Source organism: Aotus nancymaae, unplaced genomic scaffold (genome assembly GCF_030222135.1).
Source record: "Aotus nancymaae isolate 86718 unplaced genomic scaffold, 86718_ANA_hifiasm-v0.15.2.pri h1tg000057l, whole genome shotgun sequence".
Taxonomy (NCBI): Eukaryota; Metazoa; Chordata; class Mammalia; order Primates; family Aotidae; genus Aotus; species Aotus nancymaae.
Window position 1 is genome coordinate 52,598,142 of NW_026988471.1, and position 17,655 is coordinate 52,615,796.

The window sequence follows — 17,655 nt, forward strand, 5'->3', positions numbered from 1 at the left end:
GGATTTCCAATCTTTTAGGTAAATACCCAGAAGCGGGATTGCTGGATCATATGGTAATTCTATTTTTAGTTTTTTGAGGAACCTCCATTATTTTCCACAATGGCTGCACTAATTTACATTGTCATTAACAGTGTACAAAGGTTCCCCTTTCTCCACATCCTCACCAACACTTATCTTTCATTTGTTTGATAATAGCCATTCCATTCTGACACATATGGGGTGATATCTCATTGTGGTTTTAATTTGCATTTCCCGATGATTAGTAATGTTAAGTATTTTTTCATGTATCTGTTGGCCATTTGTATGTCTTCTTTTAGAAATGTCTATATAGGTTCCTTGCCCATTTTTTAACTGGATTATTTGTATTCTTTCTGTAGAGTTAATTTGAGTTCTTTTTATATTCTGAATTTTAACCCCTTATCACACATATGGCTTGCAAATATTTCCTCCCAATCCACAGGATATCAGAACTTAATTTTCATCAATCAGAAACCAACAACTATTCTCTAATGAGCAACTTTCTGCCAGATTGTACCCAAATAAGACAAACAAGTAGCTATGCCAATCAAGTAATTTTTTTTTGAGACAAGGTCTCAGTCTGTTGGTTGCCCAGCCTGGAGTGCGGTGGTGCAAACACAGCTCACTGCAGCCTCAACCTCTCAGGCTTAAACAATCCTCCTACCTCAGTCTCCCAAGTAGCTGGAACAACTGGATGCGCCAATATGCCTGGGTAATTTTTGTATTTTTGTAGATATGGAGTTTCACCATGTTGCCCAGGCTGGTCTTGAACTCCTGAGCTCAAGTGATCTGCCTACCTCAGCCTCCCAAAGTGCTAGGATTACAGGTGTGAGCCACCATGCCCAGCCCAATCAAGTAATTTCTTTACTTTGCTTCCACATTCAGCCTGCAAAGGTCTGCTGCTTACACTGTTTTTTTTTTTTTTTTTTTTTTTTTTTTGAGACGGAGTTTCGCTCTTGTTACCCAGGCTGGAGTGCAATGGCGTGATCTCGGCTCACCACAACCTCCGCCTCCTGGGTTCAGGCAATTCTCCTGCCTCAGCCTCCTAAGTAGCTGGGATTACAGGCACACGCCACCATACCCAGCTAATGTTTGTATTTTTAGTAGAGACGGGGTTTCACCATGTTGACCAGGATGGTCTCGATCTCTTGACCTCGTGATCCACCCGCCTCGGCCTCCCAAAGTGCTGGGATTACAGGCTTGAGCCACCGCGCCTGGCCTGCTTACACTGTTAAAACAGAGTTCCCTGAACCTCTTCTAGTTTTGGGTGCCACCCGATTCATGAATCCTTTAACACACAAATTCTGACAAGTTCATTTTGTCTAAAGTTTTTCTTTTAACAAAGTCAAAACAAAGTTAGCAAGGAAGCCCTGAAGCCATTTTGGGATAAGGCTTAAAAGGTTACATGATAGTAAAAGGTTACATGCTGAAAGATTCTCAACTAAAAAGCCTTATAATGCATCGAGAGCCAGTTTCTTACATATTCTTGTTTCCAATCTCTTTTCCTCTTTCTAATACATGCTCTATTCTGCACTCAGAATTACTTTCCTAAAATATAGAACTAAGGTCAGTAATCAAAGATGCCTTCCCACTGTATATAAAAGAATTCAAATCCTTTAATCTGGCATTCAGCTACTTACAATCTGATCAATCTGGTATCAGTGTTTGTCAAATTTCACTTCCCATTGATGTACTCCCCTGCCCTTTGTGCTCCAATCACACCACCCTCCTCATTCTTTAAGACTTAGCTCAAATGATGGAACTAATGATATGTGACAAGCAATGACTAATGTACTAAGACAACCAAAATAAGTAAGATAGGTCCCAGCTATCAAGAATCATATTTGGTGGAAAAACACACACACAAAGCAAGCTATGTCATTTAACATAAAAGATGTGATATAAAATACAAGCAGAGGGATGGGTATGGTGCTCATGACTGTAATCTCAGCAATTTGGGAGGACACAGCAAGAGGATCACTTGAAGTCAGTAGTTTGAGACCAGTCTGGGCAATATAGTGAGATCATATGCTACAAAAATGTAAAAATTAGTTGGGCATAGTGGCACATGTCTGCAGTCCTAGTTACTCTGGAGACTGAAGCAGAAGGATCTCTTCAGAAGTTTAAGGCTGCAGTGAGCTATCATCATGCCCCTGCACTTCAGCCTGGACAACAGAGCAATACTCTGTCTCTAAAGCTAATAACAAATACATAAAATATAACCAGAATACAGAAAGGCAAGTTACTAATTTAAACTAGCAGAATCAGAGAAAGCTTCAAAGAAAAAATAAAAAGATGTTCATGGGTCAGAGAATAATAGTTACACTTATGTAGCACTTACTATATGCTAGATATTATTCCAAGTGCTTTACGTATATTAACTCATTTAATCCTCATTTTCTAAGATGATGAAAATGAGAGGCAGAGTTTAAGTAAAACAAATGCAGTACCATTATTGATTATTTACAACACACTAGGCACTGTGCTAAGCACTGAATAGGAACAAAATGAAATTAAGGCCTATAACTTAAAAATACACACAAAAAAACAGCTGGGCACAGTGGCTCACACCTGTAATCCCAGCACTTTGGGAGGCTTGAGGGAACAGATCACTTGAGCCCAGGAGTTCAAGACCAGCCTAGGCAACATGGCAAAACCCAGTCTCTTACAAAAAATACAAAAAAAAAAAAAAAAAAAAAGCCAAGTGTGGTGGCACACGCCTGTAGTCCCAGCTACTCAGGAGGTTGAGGTGGGAGGGTAACGTTAGCCCAGGAGGTTGAGGCTACAGTGAGCCAAGATCATGCCACTGCACTCTAGCCTAGGCAACAAAATGAGGTCCAGTCTCCTTCCTCCAGCAAAAAAAAAAAAAACTGAGAGATGGTAGTTATCTCATTTTGTACCTCCATTGGTAGGCTTTAACCCCACTGAGATTCTTTCCTAAAACAGAACAAAATAGGACTTCTTAAATTAGGATTTAAAAAATTGACCTAATTACCTATATCCTACAGCCATAATATTCTTTTCAAACAACAGGATGCTTTGACCAATTTTCTCAACAGCATTGATTTATTCAACAAATACTAGCTAAGTGCCATGGCTCACACCTGTAATCCCAACACTCTGGGAAGCCAAGAATTCAAAAAATTAAAAAATTAGTTAGGCATGGTGGTGCACATCTGTAGTCCCAGCTACTCAGGAGGCTGATGTGATGGGAGGATCGCTTGAACCCCAGAGGTTGAGGTGGCAGTGATCAGTGATCATGCAACTGCACTCCAGCCTGGGTGACAAAGCAAGACCCTGTCTCAAAAAAAAAAAAACAACAACAAATACCAGTGAATTACTCACTCTGTGTAAGGCAAACTAAGCACATACATTTTCCTTTGCTTCCTGACAAAATCCCACTGAAATGCATTCATTCATTCTGGAAGAGAAAGCAGGCGGATTATATTAAGGATTAAGCCAGTGCAGAGAAAACTGCAGTCCAGAACAAACATATATGCATGCATAAGAAGGCTATAGCAATGTAGAAGACATTCTTGCCAGCAGAGCCTGGAGAGGTACCAATCTTAGACAAAGAAGCGGAGGAAGGATATAGGACTAGAATCAGAATTATTATAATATTTACATGAAAGAGCAAGCCAAACTTTTTACCACAGCTCTTTACACACAAAAAACCTGGCAGCAACAGTATTTGTTTCTGGCTACAAACACATCTATTTTGCTATTGTTGCTGTTTTTAATTTAACAGTCTACTCTGGAAGCATTTGAACACCTTCATGTTCCATAACAAAACATTTGTTATTTGGGTAAAGGGTAGAAAGAGAGAAGGAAAGAGGTAACTCATCTCTTGCATTTCACTCAAGGACCCTAAAGTGAGACCCAACAGCTAAATCCTACTCACTTCGAGCTCAATAATTTTTTTTAAGGAAAAGCACAACAGAAAAGGATGAAAATAACTGACCTGAAAGAAGTAGAGCTATTTCCAGGAATGGGAGAAAAATATTTAATAATTATAACTGTTATCCTCAAAGAAATTCATGTCATGAGAACAATTCATTCATCAGAAACCAGTAACTAGAAACGAAAAAAGCACAACCGGAGGGAATAGATCCAAGATGGCCAAATTGGAACAGCTCTGGAGTGCAGTTCCCAGCAAGAACAATGCAGAGGGTGAGTGAACACTGCATTTCCAAACAAGTTATTACTGCCCACAGACCAGGAGATTCCTGGGCTGAAAAGCACCATGAGTTTCCAGCATGGCTGTTTCAGCCAGCACAGTGGGTCTCCGCACAAAAACTCACACAAATCTGGGTGGCCGTTTCAACTGGCACCTGGAACGTCTGAGAGACAGAGCCGCCCATTCAACTGAAAAAAAGGGGGCTGAAACAGGGAGCCAGGTGATCTGGCTCGACGGGTCCCACCCCAACAAAGACCAGCAATCTGAAACGCTCTGGACTGAGAGTTTCACAGCAACTGCAGCTGGACCCAGGAGGGCCCAGCGCTGTTGGGGGAAGGGCGTCCGCCATTACCAAGGCAGTCCACCATCACCAAGGCAGTCTGCCATTACCAAGGCAATCTGCCATTACTGAGGCAGTCCGCCATAACTGAGGCAGTTCTGACTATACCTCTATAAACAAAACCGTGGCCGGGTGTGGTGGCTCACGCCTGTAATCCAAACACTTTGGAGGCCAAGGCGGGCAGACCACCTGAGGTCAGGAGTTCAAGACCGGCCTGACCAACATGGTGAAACCCTGTCTTAAAAAAAAAAAAAAAAACACACAAGAAAGTTCACACAGCAGCTGGGCAGAGCCCATGACAGTTCAGCGATGCCTCTGCTGGCAGACTGTGACTAGGCTACCTCCTTGCTGGGCAGGGCAGCTCTGAAAAAAGGCAGCAGCATGTCGGGAACTTATAAATAAAGCCTCACCTTCCCAGGACAGAGCACCTGGGAAAAAAGGCAGTTATGGGTTCCGCTGCAACAGACTTAAACGTACCTGCCCAGCAGCTCTGAACAGAACGGAGCTCACAGCTCAGCACCTGAGCTCCTATAAGGGACAGACATGTCTCCTCAAGCAGCTCCCTGACCACCGTATATCCAAAGAATCATCTCATAAAGGAGAGAGCTCAGGCTGACATCTGACAGGTATCCTTCTGGGACGAAGATAACAGAAGAAGAAACTGGCGGCAACCCTTACTGTTCTGCAGCTGCCGCAGGTGATCCCCAGGCAAGCAGGGATTGGAGTGGATCTCCAGCAGTCCTACAGCAGAGGGGCCTGTTAGAAGGAAAACTAAAAAACAGAAAGAAATAACTTCATCATCAACAAAGAGGACATCCACTCAGAGAACCCATCCAAAAGTCACCAACCACAAAGACCACGGGTAGATAAAGCCACTAAGATGGGAAGAAACCAGTGCAAAAAGGATGAAAACATAAAAAACCAGAACACCTCTCCTTCTCCAAGGGATCAAAACTCATCACCAGCAAAGGAACAAAGCTGGATAGAGAATGAGTCTGATGACAGAAATAGGCTTCAGAAGGTGGGTAATAACAAACTTCTCTGAGCTAAAAGAACATGTTCTAACCCAATGCAAAGAAACTTAAGAACCTTGAAAAAAGGTTTGACGAAATGCTAACAAAAATAAACAGCTCAGAGAATATAAATGACTTAATGGAGCTAAAAAACACAACACGAAAACTTCACGAAGCATATACAAGTTTCAATAGCCGAATCAACCAAGCAGAGAAAGGATATCGGAGATTGAAGACCAACTCAATGAAATAAAATGAGAAGGCAAGATGGAGAAAAAAGAGTGAAAAGAAATGAACAAAGCCTCCAAGAAATACGGGGCTATGTGAAAAGACCTAATCTACGTTTGATAGGTGTACCTGAATGTGACAGAGAGAATGAATTCAAGCTGGAAAACACTCTTCAGGAGATTATCCAGGAGAACTTCCCCAACCTAGCAAGGCAGGCCAATATTCAAGTCCAGGAAATACAGAGAACACCAAAGAGATAATCCTCAAGAAGAGCAACCCCAAGGCACATAAATTTTGAGATTCACCAGGGTTGAAATGAAGGAAAAAATGCTAAGGGCAGCTAGAGAGAAAGGTCAGGTTACCCACAAAGGGAAGCCCATCAGACTCACTGTGGATCTCTCGACAGAAACTCTACAAGCCAGAAGAGAATGGGGGCCAACAGTCAACATCCTTAAGGAAAAGAACTTTAAATCTAGAATTTCATATCCAGCCAAACTAAGCCTCATAAGCGAAGGAGAAATAAAATCCTTTATCAACAAGCAATTGCTCAGAGATTTCACCACCACCATGTCTGCCTTACAAGAGCTCCTAAAAGAAGCACTAAACATAGAAAGGAACAACCAGTACCAGCCACTCCAAAAACGTACCAAATGGTAAAAAGCATCGACACAAGAAACTGCATCAACTAACGGGCAAAACAACCAGCTAGCATCAAAATGGCAGGATCAAATTCACACATAACAGTATTAACCTTTTTTTTTTCTTTTCTAACAATATTAACCTTAAATGTAAATGGGCTAAATGCCCCAATTAAAAGACACAGACTGGCAAATTGGATAAAAAGTCAAAAGCCATTGGTGTGCTGTATCCAGGAAACCAATCTCACATGCAAGGACACACATAGGCTCAAGATAAAGGGACAGAGGAAGATTTACCAAGCAAATGGAGAGCAAAAAAAAGCAGGGGTAGCAATCCTAGTCTATGATAAAATAGACTTTAAACCAAGAAAGATCAAAAGAGACAAAGAAGGGCATTACATAATGGTAAAAGGATCAATGCAACAAGAGGAGCTAACGATCCTAAATATATATGCACCCAATACAGGAGCACCCAGGTACATAAAGCAAGTTCTTAATGATCTATAAAGAGACTTAGACTCCCACACAATAATAGTGGGAGACTTTAACACGCCACTGTCAATATTAGACAGATCAATGAGACAGAAAATAAACAAGGATATCCAGGACTTGAATTCAGATCTAGACCAAGCCAACCTAATACAGAACTCTCCACCCCAAATCCACAGAATATACATTCTCAGCACCACATCACACCTACTCTAAAATTGACCACACAATTGGAAATAAATCACTCCTCAGCAAATGCAAAAGAATGGAAATCATAACAAACAGTCTCTCAGACCACAGTGCAATTAAATTAGAACTCAGGATTAAGAAACTAGCTCAGAACTGCACAACTTCATGGAAACTGAACAACAGGCTCTTGAATATTGACTGGATAAACAATGAAATGAAGGCAGAAATAAAGATGTTCTTCGAAACCAATGAGAACGAAGACACAATGTACTAGAATCTCTGGGACACATTTAAAGCAGTATCTAGAGGAAAATTTATAGCAATAAATGCCCACATGAGAAACAAGGCAAGATCTAAAATTGATATCCTATCAGCAAAATTGAAAGAGCTAGAGAAGCAAGATGAAAAACCTCAAAATCTAGCAGAAGACAAGAAATAACTAAGATCAGAGCAGAACTGAAGGATAGACACACAAAAAACCCTTCTAAAAAATCAATAAATCCAGGAACTGGTTTTTTGAAAAGATCAACAAAATAGACTGCTAGCCAGATTAATAAAAAAGAAAAGAGAGAAAAATCAAATAGATACAATAAAAAACGATAAAGGGGATATCACCACTGATTCCACAGAAATATAAACTACCATCAGAGATTGCCACAAACAACTCTATGCACACAAACCAGTAAACCTGCAAGAAATGGATAAATTCCTGGACACTTGCACCCTCCCAAGCCTGAACCAGGAAGAAGCTGAAATCCTGGATAGACCAATAACAAGGGCTGAAGTTGAGGCAGCAATTAACAGCCTACCAACCAAAGCAAGCCCAGGTCCAGATGAGTTCACAGCCGAATTCTACCAGACATACAAACAGGAGTTGGTACCACTCCTGAAACTATGGGTTCACAGCCGAATTCTACCAGACATACAAACAGGAGTTGGTACCACTCCTGAAACTATTCCAAACAATCCAAAAAGAGGGAATCCTTCCCAAATCATTTTATGAGACCAACATCATCCTGATAACAAAACCTGGCAGAGACTCAACAAAAAAAGAAAACTTCAGGCCAATATCCATGATGAACATAGATGCAAAAATCTTCAATAAAACACTGGCCAACCAATTGCAACAGCACATCAAAAAGCTTATCCATCATGATCAAGTAGGCTTCATCCCGGGGATGCAAGGCTGGTTCAACATATAAGTCTATAAACGTAATCCACCACATAAACAGAACCAAAGACAAAAACCACATGATTATCTCAACTGATGCAGAGAAGGCCTTTGACAAAATTCAACAGCCCTTTATGCTAAAATCTCTCAATAAACTAGGTATCGACAGAACGTATCTCAAAATAATAAAAGCTATTTGCGACAAACCCATGGCCAATATCATACTGAATGGGCAAAAACTGGAAGCATTCCCTTTGAAATCAGGCACTAGATAAGGATGCCCTCTCTCACCACTCCTACTCAGTATAGTATTAGAAGTTCTGGCCAGAGCAATCAGGCAAGAAAAAGAAATAAAGCATATTCAATTAGGGAAGGAGCAAATCAAACTGTCTTTATTTGCAGACAACATGATTGTATATTTAGAAGACCCCATCGTCTCAGCCCAAAATCTCCTGAAACTGACAAGCAACTTCAGCAAAGTCTCAGGATACAAAATCAATGTGCAGAAATCACAAACATTTCTATACACCAACAACAGATTTAAAGAGAGCCAAATCAAGAACAAACTACCATTCACAATTGCTACAAAGAGAATAAAATACCTAGGAATACAACTAACAAAGGATGTAAAGGAACTCTTCAAGGAGAACTACAAACCACTGCTCAATGAAATAAGAGAGGACACAAACAGATGGAAAAACATTCCATGCTCATAGTTAGGAAGAATCAATATTGTGAAAATGGCCATAATGCCCAAAGTAATTCATAGATTCAATGCTATCCCCATAAAGCTACCTATGAACCTCTTCACAGAACTAGAAAAAAACCACCTTAAACTTCATATGGAACCAAAAGAGAGCCCGCACAGCCAAGACAATTCTAAGCAAAAAGAACAAAGCTGAAGGCATCATGCTACCTGACTTCAAACTATACTACAAGGCTACAGTAATCAAAACAGCATGGTACTGGTACCAAAACAGAGATATAGACCAAAGGAACAGAACAGAGGCCTCAGAGGCAACATCACACATCTACAACCATCTGATCTTTGACAAACCTGACAAAAACAAGGAATGGGGAAAGGATTCCCTGTTTAATAAATGGTGTTGGGAAAACTGGCTAGCCATGTGCAGAAAGCAGAAACTGGACCCCTTCCTAACACCTTACACTAAAATTAACTCCAGATGGATTAAAGACTTAAACATAAGGTCTAACACCATACAAACCCTAGAAGAAAACCTAGGCAAAACCATTCAGGACATAAGCATAGGCAAGGACTTCATGACTAAAACACTAAAAGCATCGGCAAAAGCCAAAATAGACAAATGAGATCTAATTAAACTCCAGAGCTTCTGTACAGCAAAAGAAACTATCATTAGCGTGAACTGGCAACCAACAGAATAGGAAAAAAGTTTTGCAATCTACCCATCTGACAAAGGGTTAATATCCAGAATCTACAAAGAACTAAAACAGATTTACAAGAAAAAAAACAAACCCATTCAAAAGTGGGCAAAGGACATGAACGGATACTTTTCAAAAGAAGACATTTATGAGGCCAAAAAACATATGAAAAAATGCTCATCACCACTGGTCATTAGAGAAATGCAAATCAAAACCACACTGAGATACCATCTCACGCCAGTTAGAATGGCGATCATTACGAAATCTGGAGACAACAGATGCTGGAGAGGATGTGGAGAAATAGAAACACTTTTACACTGCTGGTAGGAGTGTAAATTAGTTCAACCATTGTGGAAGACAGTGTGGCAATTCCTCAAGGACCTAGAAATAGAAATTCCATATGACCCAGCAATCCTATTACTGGTATATATCCAAAGGATTATAAATCATTCTATTATAAAGACACATGCACACATATGTTCACTGTGGCACTGTTTACAATAGCAAAGACCTGGAACCAACCCAAATGCCCATCGATGATAGACTGGACAAGGAAAATGTGGCACATATACACCATGGAATACTATGCAGCCATCAAAAACGATGAGTTTGTGTCCTTTGTAGGGACATGGATGAATCTGGAAACCACCATTCTCAGCAAACTGACACAAGAACACAAAAACACTGCATGTTCTCACTCATAGACGTGTGTTGAACAATAAGAACACATGGACACAGGGAGCGGAGCATCACACACTGGGGTCTGTTGGTGGGGAATAGGGGAGGGACAGCAGTGGGTAGGGAGGCTGGGGAGGGATAATAGGCGGAGAAATGCCAGATATAGGTGACGGGGGGATGGTGGCAGCAAACAACATTGCCATGTATGTACCTATGCAACAATCCTGCATGTTTTGCACATGTACCGCAGAACCTAAAGTGCAATAAAAATAAAAATAAATTTTAAAAATTAAAATATATATATATATATATAAAGCACAACCACTGAAAATAGAAAGTGAAAAGAATTGAAAGGAAATGGACCTCTTGGATTGATCCTTCATATTACATGTATTTTCTTTTTATCTTTTCCTCTGTATTTGGAAGACTCTACCTAAATGTATTTGGAAGAATCTATCTAAATTCTGAACAGAATAGAGAAAATGTAAGAAGATAATTAAAGAAATAATTGAAGAAAATTTCCCAGAAGTGAAAAACAGGACTCAGAGTGCCAAGAAGGATGAACGAAAAAAAGACTGACCACCTAGAAACACTCTCATAAAATATCACACAACCAATGATAAAGAGTCTAATAAAATCTTCCAGAGAAAATAGTATGATACCTGCAAAAGAAAGAAACCGGCATTAGACTTGTCATCAGATACACTAGACGCTAAAAAGCAACAGAATGTCTTCAAAGTTTTGAGAAAAACAAAATGATTGTGGACTAAGTCTATTTGCAAGCTATCAATTAAATAAGCAGGCAAGGTAAAGGGATTCAGACATATGAAGCCTATGGAAATTAAATTAACTGTTTAATCCTTTCTGAAAAAATTGCTTGAAATTAGTTATACCCCAACAAGGTGGGAAGAAAATCTGTGACAAATGAGGGTATAGAATATATAAAGCGGTAGACCTAACCCAGAGATGATACAAAGGAATCTCAGAAAACAGGTATGCAACTAGTCTAAATTACATGTGTGAGACCTGGAAATAGAGCTTCAGGAGCAAAATGAATTCATTTAAGCAAATACAGTACCATTATTAGGAAGCTAATAGGATATCTTCATTAGCAGAGGTAGAATTACATTTTTTCACTGCAGATTCAATCACACTTCCTGGTTTTATAGTACATGATGCTTGCATGGTAGTTTATGGGTTTTCTTTTCTTTTCTTTTCTTTTTTGAGACAGAGTTTTGCTCTTGTTGCCCAGGCTGGAGTACAATGGCGAAATCTCGGCTCACGCAACCTCTGCCTCCCGGAGTTCAAGCAATTCTCCTGCCTCAGCCTCCCAAGTAGCTAGGATTACAGGCATGCGCCACCATGCTCGGCTAATTTTGTATGTTTTGTAGAGACAGGGTTTCTCCATGTTGGTCAGGCTGGTCTCAAACTCCTAACCTCAGGTAATCCACCCACCTTAGCCTCCAGAAGTGCTGGGATTACAGGCAGGAGCTACCGCGCCCAGCAGTTTATAGGTTTTCAATGTTTAAGAATCAACATATAAATAAAGCATAGAAGACTTGTATTGATTGATGTCTTATGGCTCCTTAAAATGTGTAAAACCCAAGCTGTAGCCTGACCACTTTGTGCACATGTTGTCAGGACCTCCTGGGGCTGTATCACTGACATGTCCTTAACCTTGACAAAATAAACTTCTAAATTGGTTGAGACTTTTCTTACATACTTTTTGGTTTTCACCCTCTATTACCTTCTTGGGGCTGCTGTAACAAATTACCACAAATGGAGCTGCTTATGCAACATAAATTGTCTCTCATTTCTAAAAACCGGAAGTCGGAAATCAAGATATCAGCAGGGCCATGCTCTCTCTGAAACCTCTAGGGAAGGATTCTTCCTTGCCTCTTCCTAGCTTGTGGTGATTACTGGCAATCTTTGGTTTACAGACACATCCCTCCAACGTCTGCCTCCTCCTTCATGGTATGGCATTCTCCCTGTGTGTCCATCTGTATCCAAATTTCCCTCTTCTTATAAAGGTATCAGTCATTGGATTAAGGAACCCTCTGATTGAGTATGACCTCGTCTTAACTTGAATATCTGCAAAGACCCTATGCCAAGTAAGTTGACACAGGTTCTAGGAGACAGGACTTAAACATATCCTTTTGGGGAACACAATTCAACCCACAACACCCGCAATAATCAATTTTCCACAAAGCAGCCACAATGATCTTCACAAATGTACATCAGGTCCTGTCCACTCTCCTGCCTACAGAGCTGTGTCTCCCTGGCCTCTTTCTGCCTCTCAAACTTCTTCTACCACTTTCCTCTTACACTCCAGCCACACTGGCCTTCTTTCTGTCATTCCAACACATCAAGCTCATTCCTGACTCAGGGCCTCTGCCTGGTGCGTGGCTCCCTTCTTTGATCATTCAAGTCACAGCTCAAGTGACACTTCCTCACGGAAGTCTCCTCTGACCTACCTACCAAAAGCAACATGTCCCACAGGTATTCTTTTTCACATAACCTTAGTGTCTTTGCAGCACTTACCAATACCAGAAATTATTTTACTTATATAAGTCCCCCTCTTACTTGAACATCAGTTCTACTGAGCACAGATTCAATCACTATAGCCCTAACTGCTAAAACAGGACCTCACAAAAAGTTTACATTTTTATTTAGTCAAATACATCTCTTTTCCTTCATGACTTGGACTAGCACTTAGTCTAGTACTTAGAATAATGCTTAGCACAGAATAAATGCTTTAAAAAAAAAAAAAGTTAACTGTTATTACTACCACAATAGTTTGCAGTTGTTTGTACAATCTCCCCGGCTAGACTGAGAGACTGAAGACAGAAACTCATTTATTTGCCATTTTACCAATCCCAGTGGGGCCAGGCACAGTGGCTCAGGCCTGTAATCCCAGTACTTTGGGAGGCTGAGGCGGAGGGATCACCCGAGGTCAGGAGTTCGAGACCAGCCTGGCTAATATGGTGAAACCCTATCTCTACTAAAATTACAAAAATTAGGGTGTGGTGGTGCGCACCCGTAATCCCAGCTACTAGTCAGGCTGAGAAAAAAGTATTCCTTGAACTCGGGAGGCGGAGGTTGCAGTGAGCAGAGATGATGTCTCTGCACTCCAGCCTGGGTGACAGAGCGAGTCTCTGTCTCAAAATAAATAACAAGAGGCCGGGTGCGGTGGCTCACGCCTGTAATCCCAGCACTTTGGGAGGCCGAGGCGGGTGGATCATGAGGTCAAGAGATCGAGACCATCCTGGTCAACATGGTGAAATCCCGTCTCTACTAAAAATACAAAAAATTAGCTGGGCATGGTGGCGCATGCCTGTAATCCCAGCTACTCAGGAGGCTGAGGCAGGAGAATTGCCTGAACCCAGGAGGCGGAGGTTGCGGTGAGCCGAGATTGCGCCATTGCACTCCAGCCTGGGTAACAAGAGCAAAACTCCGTCTCAAAAACAACAACAACAACAACAATAAGAAAATTCCCAGTGGTCTGGCACACATTAAGCATTAATAAGAAATGCTGAATATAATTAGCATATAATTAGCGAACAACAATTCTGAACAAAGTTATTTTCTTTGATATTGTGGATTCCTTATCTTAAGAAGAAATTTTTAAAGATGGAAAATGAGACTGTTCCTGCTTTTTGATTTGGTTCAAATCTGAGGAATGGGGGGGCGACCAGTCTTTAACAGATCTAGCAAGACTTTCTAGCTTTTCCCACCTCGCAGGAAGAGAACGGTAATTGCTCTAAAGCCAACATTGTATGTCCCTCATATTGGAGATCAAAACGGACAAGGGCATTTTTTTCTAAAGAGGGGGTAGGGAACCAAAACTTTTTGTCTAATTTTGGGATGCAGTCAGACGTGACGGTTCATAACCCCACATTCATCTGGCGCTGAACCTCACATAAGGAACCTTATCGGCTTCCTCGATAAACCAATATCCCAAAACTTCACTCTAGAGATGGAGGAGCCCCACTTGGGGTAGAAATGTTGGGTTGTGATTTCTAGCCGCCCATTCCATGAGTCTCCCGCCATGTCAAATTCCGAGGCACGCAGTATTCTGCTAGTGGGAGATGGCGGGCTTCCTCACCCCAGCTTTCCCCTGACAGAGTTGCAGTGGCTGAACAAACTGCCCTGCGTTACTCAGAAGCTGTTAAGTAACGAGATGCCCACGGTCTACAGCACAAGAGGTGGAGAGAAGCTTCAGGCGGGAAAGATGAAGTATACAAATGCCAAATGAGGAGAAAAAGAAGAAAAAAAGCAGCGAGAAGGCAGGTCAGTCAGGAACACGGCCGCTTCTCACGTGTCACTGCTACTTCGAATTTTCTCATCTAAGGACCCGCACCCGCACGGTTCACACCGTCTTCTTCGCGCTATCACTCCGTGTGGGCCAAACCTCTGCCCGCCCACTGGAGAACAGCGCGAGTGGCTTCAGGAAGCGGCCGCCGCCGCCGTGACTTACCGGCTTGCAGTGCTGCGGCTTCTACGCCGAAAAGGCTGGTCCGAGGCCGGGTCTCCTAGTGCTGCGTCCCAGAAGGCCGCAGCTTTCGATCCCAACCGCGACGCTGCTGTGGTCCGAAAATGAGTGAAGCGCAGCCAACGTCCCGGCTCCCGTAGGCGGACGGCTCCGCAGCCCCCGGATGTTGATATGTTGTCTGCCCCGGAAGCTGTGACAAGAGGCTCAAGGGGGCGGATGCTGCGTTGCCGGGCTCTCCGGAAGGAGACGTGGCGGCGGTTGGGCCCGGGCCACCCGGGCACTTAATAGTCCCGCCGCCTCCTCCTCCTCCTCCACCTCCTCCTCCTCTCCTCCTCCAGCAGAGGAGATTGTGGCGGTGGCTGGAGAAAGCGGCGGCGGAGGATGGAGGAAGGAGGCGGCGGCGTACGGGGTCTGGTCCCTGCCGGGCCGGTGTTATTGGTCCTCTGCGGCCTCCTGGAAGCGTCCGGCGGCGGCCGAGCGCTCCCTCCGCTCAGCGATGACATCCCTTTCCGAGTCAACTGGCCCGGCACCGAGTTCTCTCTGGTCAGTGCTTTCACGAACTCTGAAGCCACCCATTCTCCTGACACTGAGGGTTCGGCCTCTTCCCTCGGTTTTCTTTGCTTTTTCTCCCCAAGACCTTCTCTGCAGACTCTTACCTTCCCCAAGCCTAAGCTGCTTTTACCCCGCGTTCATTCATTCATTCGTTCCCACACTATGTGGATGCGTGCCCCTTGCTGAGCGTTAGGGATCCAGCGATCACCTGCTCTCCACCTTTTTAATTCTGTCGCACTAGACCTTACTTCCCAACACTCCCACCCTGCAGAAGCATCTTTTATAGAATAACGTCAGGTGCACCTACGCATCTTCCTTTTGGAAAATTAATTGTGCGTCTTTCTCCACCAGCAGACTTATTTCCTTCAGTATTATGCAGCACCCTGCCCACACCACAGTACTTCAGACTCGAGTTCCCTCTCTCGTGTTCGTTCTCCCTCTTTTGTATACACATATGGACATACGCAAACGCACAGCACCCAGGGAACCTTTTCCTTTCAGTGTTGTTTCTGAGAGGGCTGTTTGGCCTGTGAGATGTTAACGACCCTTTATGCAGAATATCCTTTGCAGTTTTCATGTATTACGACTGCTGTTTGAGTCCCTAGAACATGAATTTTTAAGTTGAGTTTTTCTATAGTGAAGAACATATTTATAACCTCACGGAAATGAAAATTTTGGGGGAGTGGACTGCTGAAAAGTCTTCCTGTCCACGTGTGCCTATTGCAGGTCTATAAAAATTGTACTCTTATGACTCTTAACCGTGTACTAATTAACTTGTTTATTTTATATTGAAGTCCCAGAAAAAGCAATTTTTTTTCACTTTTTATTCCAATTATCTTTAAGCATTCAACTTGGGATACTTTATTATATTGTTTTATTATCATTTTATTGAAACAGTAAGGGATAACTATGATGTCAAAAGAAGATGCATCAAGTTAATTGATGTTATTACCACATAACTTTCTATTTGCAAATGTTAGGGGGTTTTAGGCTTGGTTTGGGTTTTTTTGTTTTTGTTTGTTTTTTGTGACAAGGTCTCAGGCTGTTGCCCAGCCTAAAGTGCAGTGGCACTGTTGCCACTGACTGTAGCCTCAACCTCCTGGGCTCAAAAGATCCCCTGCCTCAGTCTCCTAGTAGCTGGGACTATAGGCAAACCCCACCACTCCTACCTAATTTTTTTTTCCTTGAGGCAGGGGCTCACTTTGTTGCCCAGGCTGATCTCGAACTCCTGAGCTCAAGCAGTCCTCCTGCCTCAGCCTCCCAAAATGCTGGGATTACATGCGTGAACCAAATATTAGTTTCTTGGCTTATTTTTCACACCTATTTTGTTTCTCCAGCCCTTGTTCTCCCATTCTGGTTGTTCAATGGTTTCTGAATTTATCTAAGTAAATATTTTCCTGGGAAGTCAAATTTCTCTTTGTATTAATGCCATGAAATATCGATATATTAAAATATCGATATAAAATTTTGTTCTAAATCTAAATGTTCAAGATATAACATTAGCAGGCTTGGATAAGAATACTTTAATCTCTGTTGTTGTATACCAAGAGCACACTTGGAGTGAACATGGCAAATGTTTGAAGAATTACGTCATTAACATTTTTTTTTTTTGAGATGGAGTCTTGCTCTGTCATCCAGGCTGGAGTGCAGTGACGCAGTCTTGGCTCACTGCAACCCCTGCCTCCCGGGTTCAATCAGTTCTCCTGCCTTAGCCTCCCAAGTAGCTGAGATTGCAGGCATATGCCACCATGCCCAGCTAATTTTTTTGTATTTTTAGTAGAGATGGGGTTTCACCATATTGGCCAGGCTGGTCTTGAATTCCTGACCTTGTGAATCGCCCTCTTCAGCCTCCCAAAGTGCTGGGATTACAGGCATGAGCCACTGCACCCAGCCCATTAAAATTTTTTACTCTTGCACCTGTGGGGTTTCTTTTTAATTTAAAAAAGACATGCTGATATGCAGTCCTGAAAACCTACTGACCTATAAGTTAGCGACTAAAACTAGCATTTTCAGAGATCACTACCAAATTGTCATTCCATTTTTTTTCAGTCTTAGCACATGCTATACCAGCCTTTCACATATCTAACAATTTTGTTTCAAAAAATATTCTTTTTTTAAAGACTGGAGTACAGTAAGTGTTTATTCGCATGATCATGCTCACTACAGACTCAAACTCCTGGGCTCAAGTGATCCTCCTCCCTTAGCCTCCTGAGCAGTTAGGACTACAGTTGCTCACCATTGCATCTGGCTTTTTTTCTTTAAGTCTGTG

The 17,655-nt window shown here is 42.1% G+C and overlaps 2 protein-coding genes across 5 annotated transcripts in view; one reads left to right on the forward strand and one right to left on the reverse strand.

The window, feature by feature from the left end:
* Positions 1–14,982, reverse strand: part of ASB3 (ankyrin repeat and SOCS box containing 3) — a 111,408-nt gene extending 96,426 nt beyond the window's left edge. Inside the window, exon 1 of one of the 3 annotated variants that reach the window (XM_012477194.2) lies at positions 14,820–14,982. The gene's annotated coding sequence lies outside the window, so the exon portion shown is untranslated. Of the gene's footprint in view, positions 1–14,660; positions 14,677–14,819 lie in introns of those variants that run through there. The other 2 variants (XM_012477197.2, XM_012477195.3) reach the window with 2 other exon arrangements.
* Positions 14,983–15,047: 65 nt separating this feature from the next.
* The window catches only part of ERLEC1 (endoplasmic reticulum lectin 1), a 32,690-nt gene continuing 30,082 nt past the window's right edge, over positions 15,048–17,655 (forward strand). The window contains exon 1 of one of the 2 annotated variants that reach the window (XM_012477199.2): positions 15,048–15,377. In XM_012477199.2, the coding sequence (XP_012332622.1) occupies positions 15,216–15,377 (162 nt within the window). In that variant the 5' untranslated portion in view covers positions 15,048–15,215. The remainder of the gene's footprint in view (positions 15,378–17,655) is intronic. The other variant, XM_064364090.1, reaches the window with a different exon arrangement.